At 39.1% G+C, this 16,280-nt stretch overlaps 1 protein-coding gene across 2 annotated transcripts in view; it reads left to right on the top strand.

Moving 5' to 3' along the window:
* Positions 1-16,280, top strand: part of GADL1 (glutamate decarboxylase like 1) — an 83,335-nt gene that overhangs the window by 40,083 nt on the left and 26,972 nt on the right. For both annotated transcript variants that reach the window (XM_061362637.1, XM_061362638.1), the window contains 2 exons: positions 1,405-1,456; positions 4,541-4,630. In XM_061362637.1, coding sequence (XP_061218621.1) covers positions 1,405-1,456; positions 4,541-4,630 — 142 coding nt within the window. The remainder of the gene's footprint in view (positions 1-1,404; positions 1,457-4,540; positions 4,631-16,280) is intronic.

Consider the following 16,280-nt stretch of genomic DNA (forward strand, 5'->3'; position numbering starts at 1 on the left):
AATATCTCAACAGTGCATAGTGTGGCACAACTCAGAGCTGTGTGTCGTGGGAACTGGCACTCTATCACAGCAATCATTTTGTAGAGATGTGTGCTAAGAGGTAATGAGTCACATGCGCAATACCTGTTAATGATAAACAGCGTGACAACTCCCCATGCTCTGTTCTGAAAACTTTCTCGTCTAGGGCATTGTTCACTGCCTCCCTAGCCAGCTTGTTTCTGCAGCCTGTCTACTGAATAGCAGGCATTTGTTGCAGATACAACTAGAGTGTCCTTGTGGGGTCTGTTTTCAGGAATGTAGATAGTACTGAGGGAGGTTATTTTGACCATGTTCTTCTTCCTCAGGTGGTGGACAAAATGATTATTTGTGTAATGACCAGTAACACAGCTGCAGGGAGGAAAAAAATCCAATAAATGCTACAAAATACCGGATTTGTATACAATTTGTCTCAGTTTTGTTACTGTTCAGACAGCAAAATCTTCATTTAGATCTCAGGCAGTTAGTCCTTCATGTAGAGGACTAAAATTCTGTTGAAATGGCAAAGCTGTGTAAATTTGAGGGGATACCTTTGGAGTTTTTTCTTGGGAAGGCTTTGGGGGCAGGGCAGGAGGGGAATAAAGAGAGAAGTCCCAGCTATGTCAAAGTGCCCTCTTTGCTTCAGAATTCCTCTGTGATGTGTGCCAAGGCAAAGTTGAAGTAATGTTTTTTAAAGAAGTTATAAATTGAAGCTGTTTGGATTCAAACTTTTGATTCAAACCTATTTTCCCATTGAAGGCTTCTGTGTTTTTCATACTGACAGGTGAAAGAGAAAAGAAATATTTATTTCAATGAATTGTTAGAATAGAATGCTCAGGGATTATTGTGCATCAGCAGTAGTCACTGAATGGAAACGTGCACTTCTGTGTACAGTGTGGAACAAGAACAGTTCTGAGAAAATTGCTGGGTTTGAAGTATGTGGAACTCAAATTCTGGGCTAGATTGAGAGGTTCTTCTAACAGTAGTAGTGCAAGAGATGTCAGCGTGACCATGAAATAACATGGCAGCACAGCATTAGTACTTGAGAAAGAAATGGAGGAATTAATTTGTAGAGAGCAACATCAATGGAAATGTGTGCTGGGAAAGTTCACAGTCTGATGCAAATAGGATCAATTTGTGCCATGTGGCTCCACTGAAAGTCTGTGCCTGAGGACAGAATTTGGCCTCTCCTCAGTGCTCCTTGGCTGGCTATGGCCCTCATTTGTTTCCAGGAACTAATAGCTGCTACATTTTCACAGCAGGTGGAAATCAGATGTAACTGTGGTTTCTTTTGGAGGAGAAAGAAGAAAGTTCAAGACCTTTGTTGTCTGTATATATTGTTTTGTTCTCTTTTGTTCTGTGCTTTAAACTGCTGCATTTTAATTGCAGGTATCTAGTTGAGGAAATTAAGAAAAGAGAGGGATTCGAGCTTCTTTTGGAGGTAAATTAAAATGGAATTGAATTGTAGGTTTTTTTTTTTTTTGGGGGGAGGTGTCTATTGTTTGATTTTGTTCTTTTTAGCAATTGCCAGTTTGTATTTAAAGTATATAATAATTTTACGTATTGGAGATACACAGATATGATAGAGCACACATAACAGGCTCTGCATTCCCTACCATTACTCTGTTTATTTTCCTAGCTTCTGAGCCTGTGTTGCCTCAGGAGGTATAGATGGAGCACTTTTCTCTGAAAACAGAGCCTAGCTGCAAAAATGCAGTGCTTGCCAGACTTGACAGATAAGACTGTGTGTTGGATGGAAAAATATTTTGATCCTAAAAATGGATTTTTTTATCATTAAAGTCCATGTCTTTTCCTTAACTCTGTTTCTGCACCCATCTTCCTAAAAACTACCCAAAAGTTAGGGTTTTCACTCATCTTTGCTAAACCAGTCGGCTTATTACTTGTTGGCGATCTTTCTGGGGAAGAGTAAGGGGGGCATTACTAAAGTGCTATTTTTCCACCTATCCTCAGCTCTTTGGTTAATAAGGCTAATATCTGGGATGTTGCAAAGATCTGTCATTTCTAGAAAAAACTTCTGCACTGTTGGAAGTGTATTTGTGTGAAAACTGTGTATGTAGCATGGGTAGGAAGAAAGCACATGGAGGAGGAATGGAAAATGAGGAAGTGCCACTCATACAGACAGACAAACCATAATGATGCAGATTTGATTTACACTTGCTAATGCCAAGAGCATTCCAGGTTGGGCTAGGAGAAATACAAGATACAAACCATATTTTATACTGTTCATGCAATATAAACTTTTCCCTTTAACTTAGAAAACTGCTAATTTGAAAGTGCATGGGAAACTTTACGTGGAGTGAAGAATTTTGGGCCAGCAGCACATGATAGAATTACTAAAGTAGTGAGTCTGTTTAAAAGTTCTCCATTTTCTGCTATTGTATAGCGTAGCAGAGAGCCCAGACCTATTGTAGATGCTAGTGAGAGCGGAGACTGCTTTTTAGTTCCTGCAGGAATAGGACACTTGGATTAAAAGAGGGATTGGAAGGAGTGCTATAGTATGGGCTACGTAGTATGGGTTATGAGAAGGAAGTTAAGCTAGGGTTAAGGAAAAGTTTTCAGGAGTGCAGGGCAACAGGAAGTGACAATTCAAAGAAAGACTGCTGGGAGGTTGCTAGGCCCAGTTATGCGAGCCCTTCCTTAGTGGAAATTGGACTTCAGGCAAGAAGCTCAGGAATATGATCCTGTGATACATGCAGTGAGGAAAGTCCAGTAATGGGAACCGTTCTGTGGCCTGGAAATACTATCCATGCTTACATTATCTTGAACTATTCTGTGGTATAATTGCTTACCTGCTTTGATAAGAGCTGTGACAAGATAACCAGAAATAGAGTGAAGCATGGGCAGGGGTAGTTAAGTTTTTCTAGGATGAATGATATATTCATAGGGGGATGGTATATTTGATGTGTGAAAGGAAACTGACATAATAAAAAAGGTAATATAGGCAATGGCAATATGGTAATATATGCCATCTGTCTACTCCTGCCATCTGATTTTAAATAGTTTTAAAATAAACCCTATAATGGCAAGCTAGTGCTTTTGCTCATGAGGAGGCTGCTGCCTTTTCAGGATCTGTGTTTATGTGTGTACTCAATGCATGCTCTTTAGGGGAAAGAAATGGGACTTAAAAAGCTGACCTTTATTTCATTCAGTGGCAGTATGTGGCAGGTTTACAGCTCTGTTCCTGCTGACAGTGCTATTCTTTTTGATGATTAAATTGTATTTAATGCCTTCTTTGAAGCAAAGCAGAAAATGATATGATCAGTTCCCAGTGCCCTTTCATGAAATAATGTGTCTTAGCTGGTGAGCTCTCCTTGTTCAGGAGGTTGCCTGGGGTTATAATAGCAGGTGTATTCGTGGCGAGGCAAAGAGATGGTGCGACCGAGCTACTCTTTAACTTTCTTTCTTTCAAGCAGTACTGATGAGGATGTCATGTGGGAGAAGAGAAGGGTGTGTGAGTTCATAATCCATATTATAATCTAGACTGCAGTTAAATATTGTGTTGCAAATAATGTAGGTCAAGATTTGCTGAGTGGTTTTATAGGTGGTGTTGAGTGGGATTAGGAGGCACATGTATTCCTCATGTTATTGCTATCTGTACAGTTTTTGGTTTGTTTGTGTTTTTTTTTTTTTTTTTTTTTTTTAAAGGGGTTCGAAATTAGCAGGAAATACAGAGACCCTGGCAAAATTTAAAGGCTGAATTTCTCTGGAGGGAAGCAGAGATGTGGAATCTTAGTCTTTGCTCAAAAGGTCTATTTAAATATTGGAATACATATATCCAAGCTATGGTACATATGCTGCAAGGGTCCTGAGATTCTTATAAAATGTGGAAATTGAGAAAGCCGGCATTAATTCCATCACTGTGTAGTATGCTGCATGAGATGTGATATAAAAGGAGGTTGGCATTGTTCAGTAGAAAAATTACTAATTGTGCAAGTGTTAAATGGTGACAAAAATTGGTTTTATGTAAAATGTATCAAAGGAAACTTAATTTGAAAAAAAACCCAAACAAACCCAACCAACCAAAACCAAACCAAACAACAACCAAAAAAAAAACCCACAAAAAACCCATCCCAAAACCCAAGAAACAAAAAACCTAAAAAAGAAAATGTTTTCTTGTCTTGTTGCTCCAATTTTGAAATCTGTAAGTTACCTCTCTATGCCTCTCTTAAAGCTTTGGTTAGGAAAAAAGTGTAGTGAACAAAAAATGAAATATATACATAGGAAGAAGAAACGAAAAAGGAACCCCAAAAGATTTCCTTTTTCTGGCACCAGGAAAAGAAATGGATGGTATGAAAACCATAATATTTATAGAACTACTTATAGTTTTCAAAAGGGAAAACGAAGTTGAATTGGAAAAGAAAGTTTTAATGAAAAGAATACAAGCTCTAAGGTTCTCCCCTCCTTCTTCCCCTCCAAAACAAAGCGGAACTCTTTGATGAGCTATAATATGTATTCCTGTACAATTTGTCATATCTCATAAGCAATCCTTTGTTCTCTTGTTTAGCCTGAGTATGCAAACGTTTGCTTTTGGTACATTCCACCGAGCTTAAGAAAAATGGAAGATGGACCTGAGTTTTGGCAGAAGCTACACCAGGTGAGTGTCATATGCAGTGTTATCTGTAGCTTACTAATTTATCTGTGTGCCAGATAAGAGTGTAGAATAGCCCTTGGCTTTGCTCACCATCAACCTATCAGTAGATTCGGGATTTAACCCTTAAATACGTGTTGGTAAGATTGAAGTTTGTTGTCTGTTCAGAAAAGGCTAATTAATATTTTTTCTTAATGTAAAAGATTAAGACATTTACAAGTATTCATCTTACTATCAAAGCTGGTAGCAGTTGGCAGAATGAGCGAAGACAAACTGTTTGCAGGCTCTCATCTGGACAGATTATTCATTACTTGTTTCAGATACTTAAGGTTGTCCTTGGAACTTGTCTTTAATTATCTATGATAATCTATGATACTGCAAGTGATGAAGTGCTTAAAAATACATTTCTGATGTTAAATAACCCATAAGTGATAACAAGAATACAATGGGAAAAACTTATTTGAATGTTTTGGCAACTCTTTGCCAACCTGGTAGAAAATCATAAATGTTTTGGAAAAAGCAGCAGTAAAATTTTGAAGTTACTAGTAGGGAATCAGTAGTTAAGACTTAATTAAGAAACCAGTAGACACTATGGTACTATGTTTTACCGAATAAACTATTCTGTGAGTAATTGAATTTAACTCATTGTTTGCTCCTCTCTGTAGCAGCTTTGGTGTTCTGCACTTGTTTTTTCCTAGGATTTGCTATTAGAAATTTAATCTAGAACATAGATGTGTATTCACAGGAATTGCTTTTTTCTTCTCTGCTTCCTCCTGGCTTCCCCTCCTCCCTGGCAGAGCATGAGACTCAAAATGTCCTTGATGGGAGCAAACATTACTTATCAACAACTAAAAACATCGGCGATATTAGCGTTGTTCCCTGGGTGAAAGTGAAAAACACAGCACTGGAACACAGGAGAAAAATGGCTGATACTGCTGAACCCAGGACAGTATCCACCCCTTGTTCCATATCATTCATATCATGCTCAGATCCCACATTTTTCAATTCACCATCACTCTTGTCTCATATATGTATATATGTATGTACATACACACACACACAATTTATGATGGATGCTGGTGTTTTTATGGTGAGGTCTTACTTAACCCTGTCTGTATTGTTTTGGGAAGTATATTTAACTTTTGCATTGCCAAGACATACATAGCCACTCTGTGGGTACAAGGGCTTTGCATTTACTATGTTTTCACAAAGCATGGATGGGTCATTATCCTTTCATGTGGGGCTTTCCTTCCTCATGTTAGAGTGGAAGGCCTATATATGTATATGCGTGCACAGGGAGCAGTATAACAGCTCACCTACCTGTGGAGGAGTGAGAGTTTGAGAAAAGAGTAGTGAGAAAGCATAGAAGAACTAATACTACAACTGCCATCTTTTGTGTTATGTATGCTATGGAAGGGACTGAGAGGGAAGAGGTGTAGCACAGTGAATGGCTTTGAGCATGTATATTGTAAGTGGCTTATTGAGTGTAACTTACTGATACTCCACTTTGCTGCTCTATGGTGCTTCCAGTCAGGGTGGGGAGTAGATGCCTGCCTTTATTTTATGTACTTATATAAGTAGACTGATGCTGGAAATGCAGATTTTTCCTAGCCAGTTTTGTGGGAGAGAACTCTGGGAGAAAGGAGTTTGTGTGCACTTTCTCCCAAGAACCAAGCACCTCTGCAGATCCCAACCACACTTTTTATGGGCAGCGTGACTTTTTTCTTGATTCTTATGCTGCCTCTGATGAAGCACTGAGAAACCCCAAATCCTAAAATATAACTGTTTTCATCCTCCTCACAAAAGCCTGAAAACAAAGAAATCTACCACAAACCAGCCCAAAGCTCCCTAGCAGAGCAAAGTACTGAATGGCACAAGTTCCTCTCCCAGAGGAAACAACAGATTATGATCACTAGGTGTGTTGCTTTAGGCATTGCTAGGAATTTCTTGAACACTACAGAAATGAGCCTGTTCAGAAACAAGTTAACTCACTTCCGTGATTCTCTACAGGGATAGGTCTGGGGTTACTTTGCTTTCTGGATATTGAGGGCCAGTTCGGGGTGCAAGAGGTATCAGTGAGCAGATGACATAACAGCAGTGGGTCCCAAAAATTAAGACTGACTTGACTTTTCAAGCTGATGTCAGTTTCTTCTAACATTGCTGATGCAAACAGCATCATCATTTTATTACATTAATCAGTACAAAATACATCTGGGCAAGAAGGAATGCATTCTGATGAGCAATGTTTAAGTAGATGAAGACTGGAGAAGTTTCTGTATTATGTCATTGATGGGCATATGACGATGTGTACAGTTTTTGATTGCAAGTGCTTCTTGAATATTCCTAGGATTTCACTAAAATGAGCATTAAAATGCTTTAATTCACAATTTGTCTTTTCATACAACATTTTAGCATCAGTTATTCTGTTTATCCAGAAATCAATTTTCCTTTTTGTTGAGCTGCATATCTGACAATAATTAAGTAAATGTATGTCTTAAAAATCCCTTGAGCAAGTAATGGATTTTATTGAACTGCTTTCAGCAATATTGCTCAGAATAACATATTGTCTGTCTCCTGAGGTTAGTTATGTGAGTTTTAGTGCTGGTGAAAGTTGATAAGCAAGTAGCTCTGATCTTACGTCCTCAGCTTTGTGAAGAATTTGTGTAGTCTTATGCAAAATAACCCTCAGGGCTGACTAGATTGCTGTGTGATACCTCATTCTGATGTCAGTCTTCTAGCTGTCCTACATAAGCTCTGTCCCTCAGAAGCTTCCCCACCCCACTGTGGTAGGCTGTTTATTTTAAATTCCAGGGACTTGAACTTTATGTATAAAATTAGCCCTGTTCAGAGTCTCCAACATGCAAAACAGAAAGATGATAGGAAAGAGCAGCCTGAAGGGTTTGGAACAGCCACTAGCTGGTCATTTGACTAATCACCCAAACGCTTTAGGATAAGAGGAGCAACGTGATGGTGGGGAAGTAAAGAGCAGCGTAAATGTACTTTACTCCATTACCTAGTGAAACTGGGAATTCTGTGCATGCCTACAGTCTGACACCACTCTCATTTTTTGGTATTACTGCAGACGTTGGCTGTGAAGTTAAGCTGGTTCTACAGACAGTACAGCAAGGCTTTGGATGCAGTTGGGTGGTCCAGAATAGGCCATGCCCTGAACAATTGTCAGTATGGGCATAGCAGATGGCATAATCCATAAAGGAACCTGGGGTGTTGGGTGTTTTCCAGTGACATTCTTCACAGTTAATTGTGGGACTAATTGATGGGTTAATTGTTGTAGAAGCCATACCAATGGCCACTCTTCTCTAACTGGGGAGCTGCTGGTACATTCAACCAGAAATATTTGTAGGTGGTGTTATTATGTCATTGCAAACTGGGTGCAGTTGTCGCTGACCTGGATCTGACATAACTGAGAGATGAGGTACAATGGCTTTGCTTATACTGTATGTGCCCCTTGGTGGTATTTTTTCTCCTCTTCCTCTTGTGACACACCTGAAGATTTGTCTACTGCTGAGAGTAGTCAGTATGTCACAGAGAGAAAAGTGTAACTGGAAATTGCAAGCTAGAAATGGAAGTGAAGGAAGTAAAAAAAAAAAACAACACACCAAAACCACACAAAAAAGAAAAAAAGGAAAGAGTCCAGAACATTCCAATTTCCATATTTTTTCCCACACCAAAGTGTCTCCAGGTGATGTAGAATTAGCTGATTTTTAGTGTCTGGAAAGCCTCATGGCCTCACAGAGGGTGCTAGGGCACAAGGAAGGGTTTGGAGGGATGCACCTGAAACTACTGCCATCCTGTTGCTAACCCAGACTGCCAGCCATGCATTGTGCATTTTCGATCAGCTTGTGGTCTCCTCAAACAGTGTAGTCTAGAAGACTAAGAAGGCAAAGAATTAACCATCTTTAACAGAATCCTCCTCCTGCAGGAGGCTGACTTTACCAAAGAGTCCTGGAACGTAACTCTAGGTAGGCTACTATATATTGAATGCTGCTTAGTAAAGAAAGCTAATGGTATATTGGCAAGTACCACTTTAAACCTCAAAATGTTAATGGAGTTAAAAAAGTGTCAGTAGGTTCCTGATAGGTCTTTCATGCTTTACTAAACTTTGCCTGGTCTGTAGCTCTAAATAACATATGCTGGAGTATCAGATTTTTAATAGTTTAGTTTCAGCAGTGTAGCTTTTATACACAGTTGTTAGTTTCAATTACTCAAAATTCTAGCAACTCAGTGACAGACTCTACTTGTGTAATTTGTTTGGGGTGTTTTGTTTTGTTTGCTTTCTGTCCTTTTGTGGATTTCTGGCCAAATAATACAAAGTTTATTGGCGGTATTAGAGGGCTCAGGATACAGTTTCATGCTAAAGCCTATATAGTTTGGAATGCCATTTTTGCCTCTCCACTCTTCCCCTTAGTAAAAAGTAATCTTATTCTTTCCCCCTTTCCCAAGAGAAGAATATGGCTGTCTGCTATCTGAAGGTATATTTGTAAAATAGCCTGTCATGCTGACTGGTGTTGTGATATATTTATATAATGAGAGGTTTCATATCAAAGCAGAAATGTTAGGAAGTTGAAGTGGTGTTGCCTTAGCAACCTCTGAATCCTGTGGTCTTTGTGGTATAAATCAAACACTAATCAAGGACCTGATTCAGTATTCTTTATGTATTCAAAATTTCTATGAGGTTTGAATGTGAAGGGGAAAGAAGACCACCAGTTGGTTGTATTAATAAAGTTTGGCCTCTATATTTTTGAAGAATAAGAGAAAAATGACATCGATTATAAACACAGGATTAAATGCAGAGAGCCAAAGTTTGTGCACAAGAAAGGTCCCCAGCATATCCCTGCAAGTGTTTTCCCACTTGGGATTTGTGTTGAAAATGTTATTACTTGAATGCCTGGCATCCTTGTACTTCAAGTTTTTATGACACTTTGACAAGGAAATAATTAAACAGTATTTTAATGTGTGTGTTTGAAGAGTAATGGTAGAGAACCATTTCTGTGAACTTGGCTTACATAAGTAATTTCTATAGTAACAAGTAGCCTATTGACTCTAGCATCTAGCTCTGCCATGAACTCCTGTGGAGGGCCATGTCAAGTGACAGGAAAACCAATAGTAAGATTTACACAGAAGTACATGGGAGTTAGATTGGCTGAATCATTAACTTCTATGACAAGGTGACCCATGTAGTGGACAAGGGAAAGGATGTGGATGTCATCTACCTGGACTTTAATAAGGCCTTTGACACCATTTCACACAGCATTTTCCTGGAGAAACTGGCTGCTCATAAGTTGGATGAGTGTACTTGCTGCTGTGTAAAAAAAAAAATAAAAAAAAAAAATGGCTGTTTACCTGAGTCCAAAATATTGTGGTGAATGGAATGAAACCCAGTTGGCAGCTGGTCACAAGTGGTGTTCTCTCGGGTTCAGTATTGGGCTGATCCTGTTTAATATCTTTTCCAGTGACCTGGACAAGGGGATCAAGCACAACTTTTTTCCCTTCACAGGAGGTGTATAATCCTTCAGGGTAGTGAACTGTGTACATGTTCATACATAGTATGTTAGTGGGTACTGGTCTATCCTCCCAAGTAACAAGCAATAAGACAAGAGGAAGACAAAGTTCCACCAGGAGAAGTTTAGATTGGATATTGGGAAAATTTTCTTTACCAAAAGGCTTGTCAAACATTGGAACAGGCTTTCCAGGGAAGTGGTTGAGTCACCATCCCTGAAGTATTTAAAAGATGTGGCACTTACTGACTGTGGACTTGGTTAGTGGTTAGACTTGATGATCATAAAGGTCTTTTCCAACCAAAATGTTCTGTGATGCTATTGTGACTGACATGTGGAGCTGTTCGTCAGTCCTTTGTGAATACTGTATACTGTTAAGTTGGTCTAATTGTTTATGATCCCATGTGCTTTCTTGTTGCAGTGAAATTATATAATCGTGTAAAAATATGTTTGGAAAAGAACAGAAAGTGGGAAAGGTTCTGTTGTTGGTTTGTTTTGTGGTGGTCTGTTTGGTTTTTGTTTCCCTTGCATTCCCTTCCCCCCCCCCCCTCCCCCCCCCCAACCTTTGAGGATTATGTAAGAGATGGTGCCATCCCTTAAACTTTTGCCTTCTCTTAAAACAACCTACAAATCTGTTGTGGACTTCAAGAAAAAAGTATTTCTGTAAGTGGAAGAGATTGATTTGGCAGGTCTAAGAGAAAGACCATCCCTGGGCGATGGATTGTCATTTCAGCAAATCAGATGGGGACCTCCAAAGGGGTAGGGGTTTTCTAAAGAAATTTTGTTTGTCAGGGAAATCTTCAGCATTAAGAGAAGTTCCAGATTCACCTACAGGACTTGAGGCAATTACCCAAGGAAGCTACTTGAGGAGTTGGCACATTTTCCCTCCATCACACAGAGGAGGTGAAGGGGAACTCCCACGTCATACCTTAGGCAACTTGCAGTCAGAATCACCCTTGGTAAAGACTTACCAGTATTCGTTATTCAGGAGGAGAGCCTTAGGGATGCCAGGATCCTAGCTCAGCTGCTTTAGTTCATAAACACAAGAAAGAAGAACCCAGAATCCTCAGCAGGCGGTGTGCTATTATAGGCCTCTATCTCACAAGCTCCTGGAATGAAGAGCTGTAAAATATCCTCATGATTCAATGGGCCTAGCTGAATTCTCAGTACTGCATTCAGGAGGGGCAGAAATGTATCATTCTTGGACAGTGAAAGCAAGAGGCCAATTAAGGCAAGGCTTGTAGGCAAGGACTTTAGTCAGGTGAGGCACAATAAACCCCAAAACCAGAAAATGAGGAATACATTAGTGACCAGGACATATATTGTAGTGTGACCATTCCTGAGCAGAGGATGGTGCTCAGAAATTTAATAATAAAATAAGCAGTTGCCTGTTAAAGTCACAACATCTCTTATTTTGCAGCTACTAATATGTAATGGACAGTATCAGAATGAGTAAATTCTTTGTAGTTTAGCTGTATATAAATGACTTATTGTTACGAAGATCTGAGCTCTGATAAATGAGAACAGTACAGTGTAATATAATAGCAGAGAAAAATTACAGCTGTGTTTCAGTATCTTGTTAATGAGGGATTTCTACAGTTTCCCTTTTAATATGTTTTAATCCTGCAGTTTTATATAACTCATCAGTACAAAAGTGGCTGTAGCTGTTAATTAAGCAAAAGATATTTAGCATGACTGTTTTAAAAGTCCTCTGTAGACTTGAGTTGTAAGAACACAAAAATAACACACCTTTTTAAAAAAATGTTAATTTAAAATAGAATACTTGGTTTTTTGACTTCATGTCTGGAATTTATGTCTTTGTTCTGTTATATTTATTCTTGCCTGAGTACTAAAGTAGTAGTGCTAGACTAAGGGGCCATATTCACTGTTCAGATTCCCATCAGGAGAAATAGGGATGAATTCATTTTATCTTGAACAGTGTCCTAGTTACACTTCAGTGTGTATTTTACACTGGTGTGGTTATACACCTGCTTAATTTTCAGCGACATATAATGATTTGTGAGAGTGACCTGATCTCATGCTTGCTTTTCCATGGGATGACTGACATATCAGACATACGTATGGGAATAGAAAAGAAGGTATATCTGTATGACTGTATTGTAACTACAGTAGATGAAGTAAGACAAGGCATAGATGTGAACTGCTCCCACCTCATGCTTTCTGTTGTAGTTCTAAGAATTTTGGTAATTAATGATATGGCAATGATGCGGATTTCTGTTCCAGCCCTCTGCTTTGCCCCTCTTCTGGACTGGCTTTTCAGAAGTGGGTAGTACCCACTTGGGCTCCAGTTAAAAGTAGCCTTGTTCATTCTGGAATATCCTTTTTTTAAGTCAGTGGTACAGTTTCAAATGAGGAAAATAGGCAAGAATCAACATCACTAAATAACCTTTCACTTCATTTCAATCTTTTAAGTTCAGTCCTTTGGATAGTTAACTATTTCTGTTCTACCCCTCAGTCTCTTCCCAGACTAGTAACACCAGGTGATATCTTGAAATGATATTTGCATCCCATCCAGCAATAATAATACATCTGGCAGGAAAACATCTCTATTGTAAGTACAGTGTTACACAGCTGCTAAAACTAGTCAGTTCTTGGAACAAACAGAAGAAGCTCAAATGACCTTGCTGCTGTATGGTTTACTAGATGAGAATGCAGGGCAACTTTTGTCAGACTTAACACTGAACTGTACATGTTCGAGGCCCACTGGGGACTTGGGGTCTATTGATCCCCAGTGCTCAGCCTTACAGAGACTATCAGGGCTATGAGGAGGGAGTCTGCTGCAGCTCCATATATGTTGCGGTCAGGCTGAACAAGAATTTCATCTTCCCTGAGCCACCTGCAGAGCAAGATTGACCAGATCTCCAAAGGTGAAGCAGGTTTCAGACTAGTTTCTTGCTTGAAATCCTTTTAAGGGTAATGGAGGGTCCAATCATTTCTCCTTGTGGTAATACACACAATGGCATGAAATGAAACTGAGGATATTGGCGAAGTGGAGAAAAAATATTGTGAGGAAATAAAATAATGAGAGATTGACACTTTCAAAGTAAAGGACAAGATCTTCTAGGGATACCAATGGAATATGAATTTTCATTACAGTACGTAATGCGCTGTGAAGGTACCTTAGCTAGCTCAGGTTGTAGGAGTGGTATGGCCATATGTAAGTATGGTACTTAATTCAGGTTAAAAACTATCTCACAAGGACTAGTTAAGTAACATGACTGTTCTTTCAGGACCAAAGCAGATCACCTGCAATGATAGGGTACGTTTTGTGTAGAGCTACTCCCTTGCAGGGGAAGCATAGGTTCCACTTGTTCAATGTTTTAAAAATTTTGCATATTGCCTTGCAAATGACCTGAGGGTCATTCTGGCTTTCAGTTCAGATATAGAAAACAAAGTGGATTTCAAACCTTTCCATTGTTAAAAGCTTCACACATTATAAATGTTTGTGTTTACATATAGGAAGCATCTAAAAAGCCTCGTTTTCTAATTGGAAGATCAACTGTGGAGATTCAACGGGACCTCATTCTCTGCTTTATTGCTGCAAATTGAGTTGACTAAAAGGTGCTTAAGCAGTGCATAAGTGCTTCTTGCTACTTCAGTATGAATGAAGAGTACTATTTTATTTGTATGGCTTTCAAATAGATACAGCATGTTATCCACATGTTTTTTGTGTTGTTTTTTTTTTTTTCTTGAGGTTCAGTCAAAGAGGCCGAATTCATATAAATTAGTCAGGCAGTTGGTGACAAACCTCAGAAAATCATTGTCTCTTGTGTTGTGAAGAACTGAAAAAGTAAGATCTAAGTGCTCCTAATTTGGAGCATTTTGATGAATTATCAGTATTTTATAGATAAAGAAAATAAGGAAAAAGGCATAGATATAAGAGTTTGTAATTTTTATTTTTTTTTTTGCTTAAGAAACTTCAACATGTACCTCTTGTCATTTCCCAATAGTATAAGAAAAATAAGCAGTTCTTGGAGTCATGTTGCCACACAGAACAATAGTGCATTTTTGTTCATTACTGCTGTAGAAATTAAAAATTTCATATTTAATGTAATGCAACACTGTGAGACTTTTTAGAACTGTTGATATGCAATTTTTGAATGTAAATGTGTGTATGCTTATGCATACACATACATATGTTTATGTATTTAAATATTGGGATCATGTAAATGAAAATTATTCTTGGAGAAGGTAGAATAAGGCATAGTATTACTGAAGTAACTAGAATCTCAGAAAAACTAAACAGAATCGCAGAGCAGTTTATATTGGAATTTATATTGAAGCCCTATGCTCAAGCAGGGGCACTTAGAATGACTTACCCAGGACCATGTCCAAGCAGCTTGTGAGTATCTCCAAGGGTGGAGACTCCATAACCTCCTTGGGCAGCCTGTGCCAGTGTTCACTCACCCTTAGTGAAAAAGTGTTTCCTGATGTTCAGAGGGAACCTCTGGTATTTCAGTTTGTGCCAGTTGCCTCTGGTCCTGTCACTGGGCACCACTGGGGAGAACCTGGATCATCTTTGCACCCTCCCTTCAGGTATTAGTGTACATTAAGATTCCTCCCACAGCTTCTCTTTTTCAGGCTGAACAGGCCCCAGTCCCTAGTCCCCAGTCTCTCAGTCTTTCCTCAAAGGAGAGATGCTGTAGTTCCCTGACCATCCTTGTGTCCCTTGGACGCACTCCAGTAAGTTCATGTCTCTCTTGTACTGGGGAGCCCACAGCTGGACACAGTACTCTGGTGCTGAGTAAAGGGAAAGGATCACCTCCATCAGCCTTCTGGTGACATTCTAATGCAGCCTGGGATACCAACAGTCTGCTTTTGCTGCAAGGGTATGTTGCTTGCTCACAGTCAACCTGGTGTCCATCAGGCCCCCCAGGTCCTTTTCTGCCAAGCTGCTGTTCAGGTGGATGGCCCCCAGCATTTCTTGGTGCAGGGGGTTGTTCCTTGCCAGTTGCAGATTTTGGTATTTCTTTTTTAACTTTGTGAGGTTCTTGTCAGTCCATTTCTCCAGCTTCTGTTGTCTGTGTGCTCCAGTTTCTCTTAAACATGGTCAACATTTTTGTTATCTGAATAGCCTTTGGATACTTTTAGGTAAGAAAAAAAACCCCAAAAGATCAAAATGAGAAACCCCACCAAAACCCAAACCCACAACCCTACAAAGCAAACAGAACCTTATTGCTTGCAAATACATACTTTCCAAGAAATTGTGTCCTCTAAATCTATGGTTTATTCTGTGAAAAAAATGCAGTATCTATTATTAGCTGTTTGCAGTCAAATATTTTCCATTCTGTGCTACAGTAAATTGCTGTACTCTTTTGTTGGTTTCAGCTAGTTCATCCAGATTCCTGTCTACATGCTACTTATTTGCCCAAACAGCATATATTTTTCTCTGCTTAAATAGGACTAATTACTCCTCCTTTCCTTTGCTACATTTTGGAGTTGGAACATATTGACTAATATTTTAAATGGCCTTTTGTAGCTGCCTATGAAGAGAACTGCTTTTAATAAGAAAACAGTTTGAAGACACTCAGCACAGTTAATTTAGTTCTAGTTGACCCTATTGACTATGTTCATCTAAAGAAGCACTGTGCTTCTGCATATCTGTGCACCCCTTCATTATGCTCTCTCAGTTCACATTAATAAGCAATGATGGAAGGAAAAAACGTTTTGAGTTACAGGCTGAACTCCAAACTGTGGCTTTTTCTGGAAGTGTCATAGATCAAGTTTAATAGCCTGTGGATCAGAATGAAACCTAATATACATCACAGGGGAATTCAATAATTGAAGCATCCTAGGAATGTCTAAGTACTGGAGTCATGAGGTCACTAAAAGTTTCATTCTGTGCTCAGATTTTACCTGAATAAAAGCTGTCTCTTCCCCGATCATAATTTCTTTTTCTAATAAATGGTAATCATATTTTAATGCACTGACTTAAATTACTTTATCTGGCATTTGAGGGAACAATGAACTCCCTTTTCTTCCCCTTCCACCTCCTAATTTTCTGTAAATGAGAAAAACAGTCATTCAGAGGCATCAGCGTTTCAGAGTGTCTCTAGTACTCAGTTCTCTGCTATCTCCTCTCTGCTGGGTGCTTACAGAATGGTCCCACAGGGGCACTG

This window comes from Neopsephotus bourkii, unplaced genomic scaffold (assembly GCF_033783945.1).
Source record: "Neopsephotus bourkii isolate Nb327-2 ecotype Australia unplaced genomic scaffold, CSIRO-AGI_Nbou_v1 NB_1132, whole genome shotgun sequence".
Taxonomy (NCBI): Eukaryota; Metazoa; Chordata; class Aves; order Psittaciformes; family Psittacidae; genus Neopsephotus; species Neopsephotus bourkii.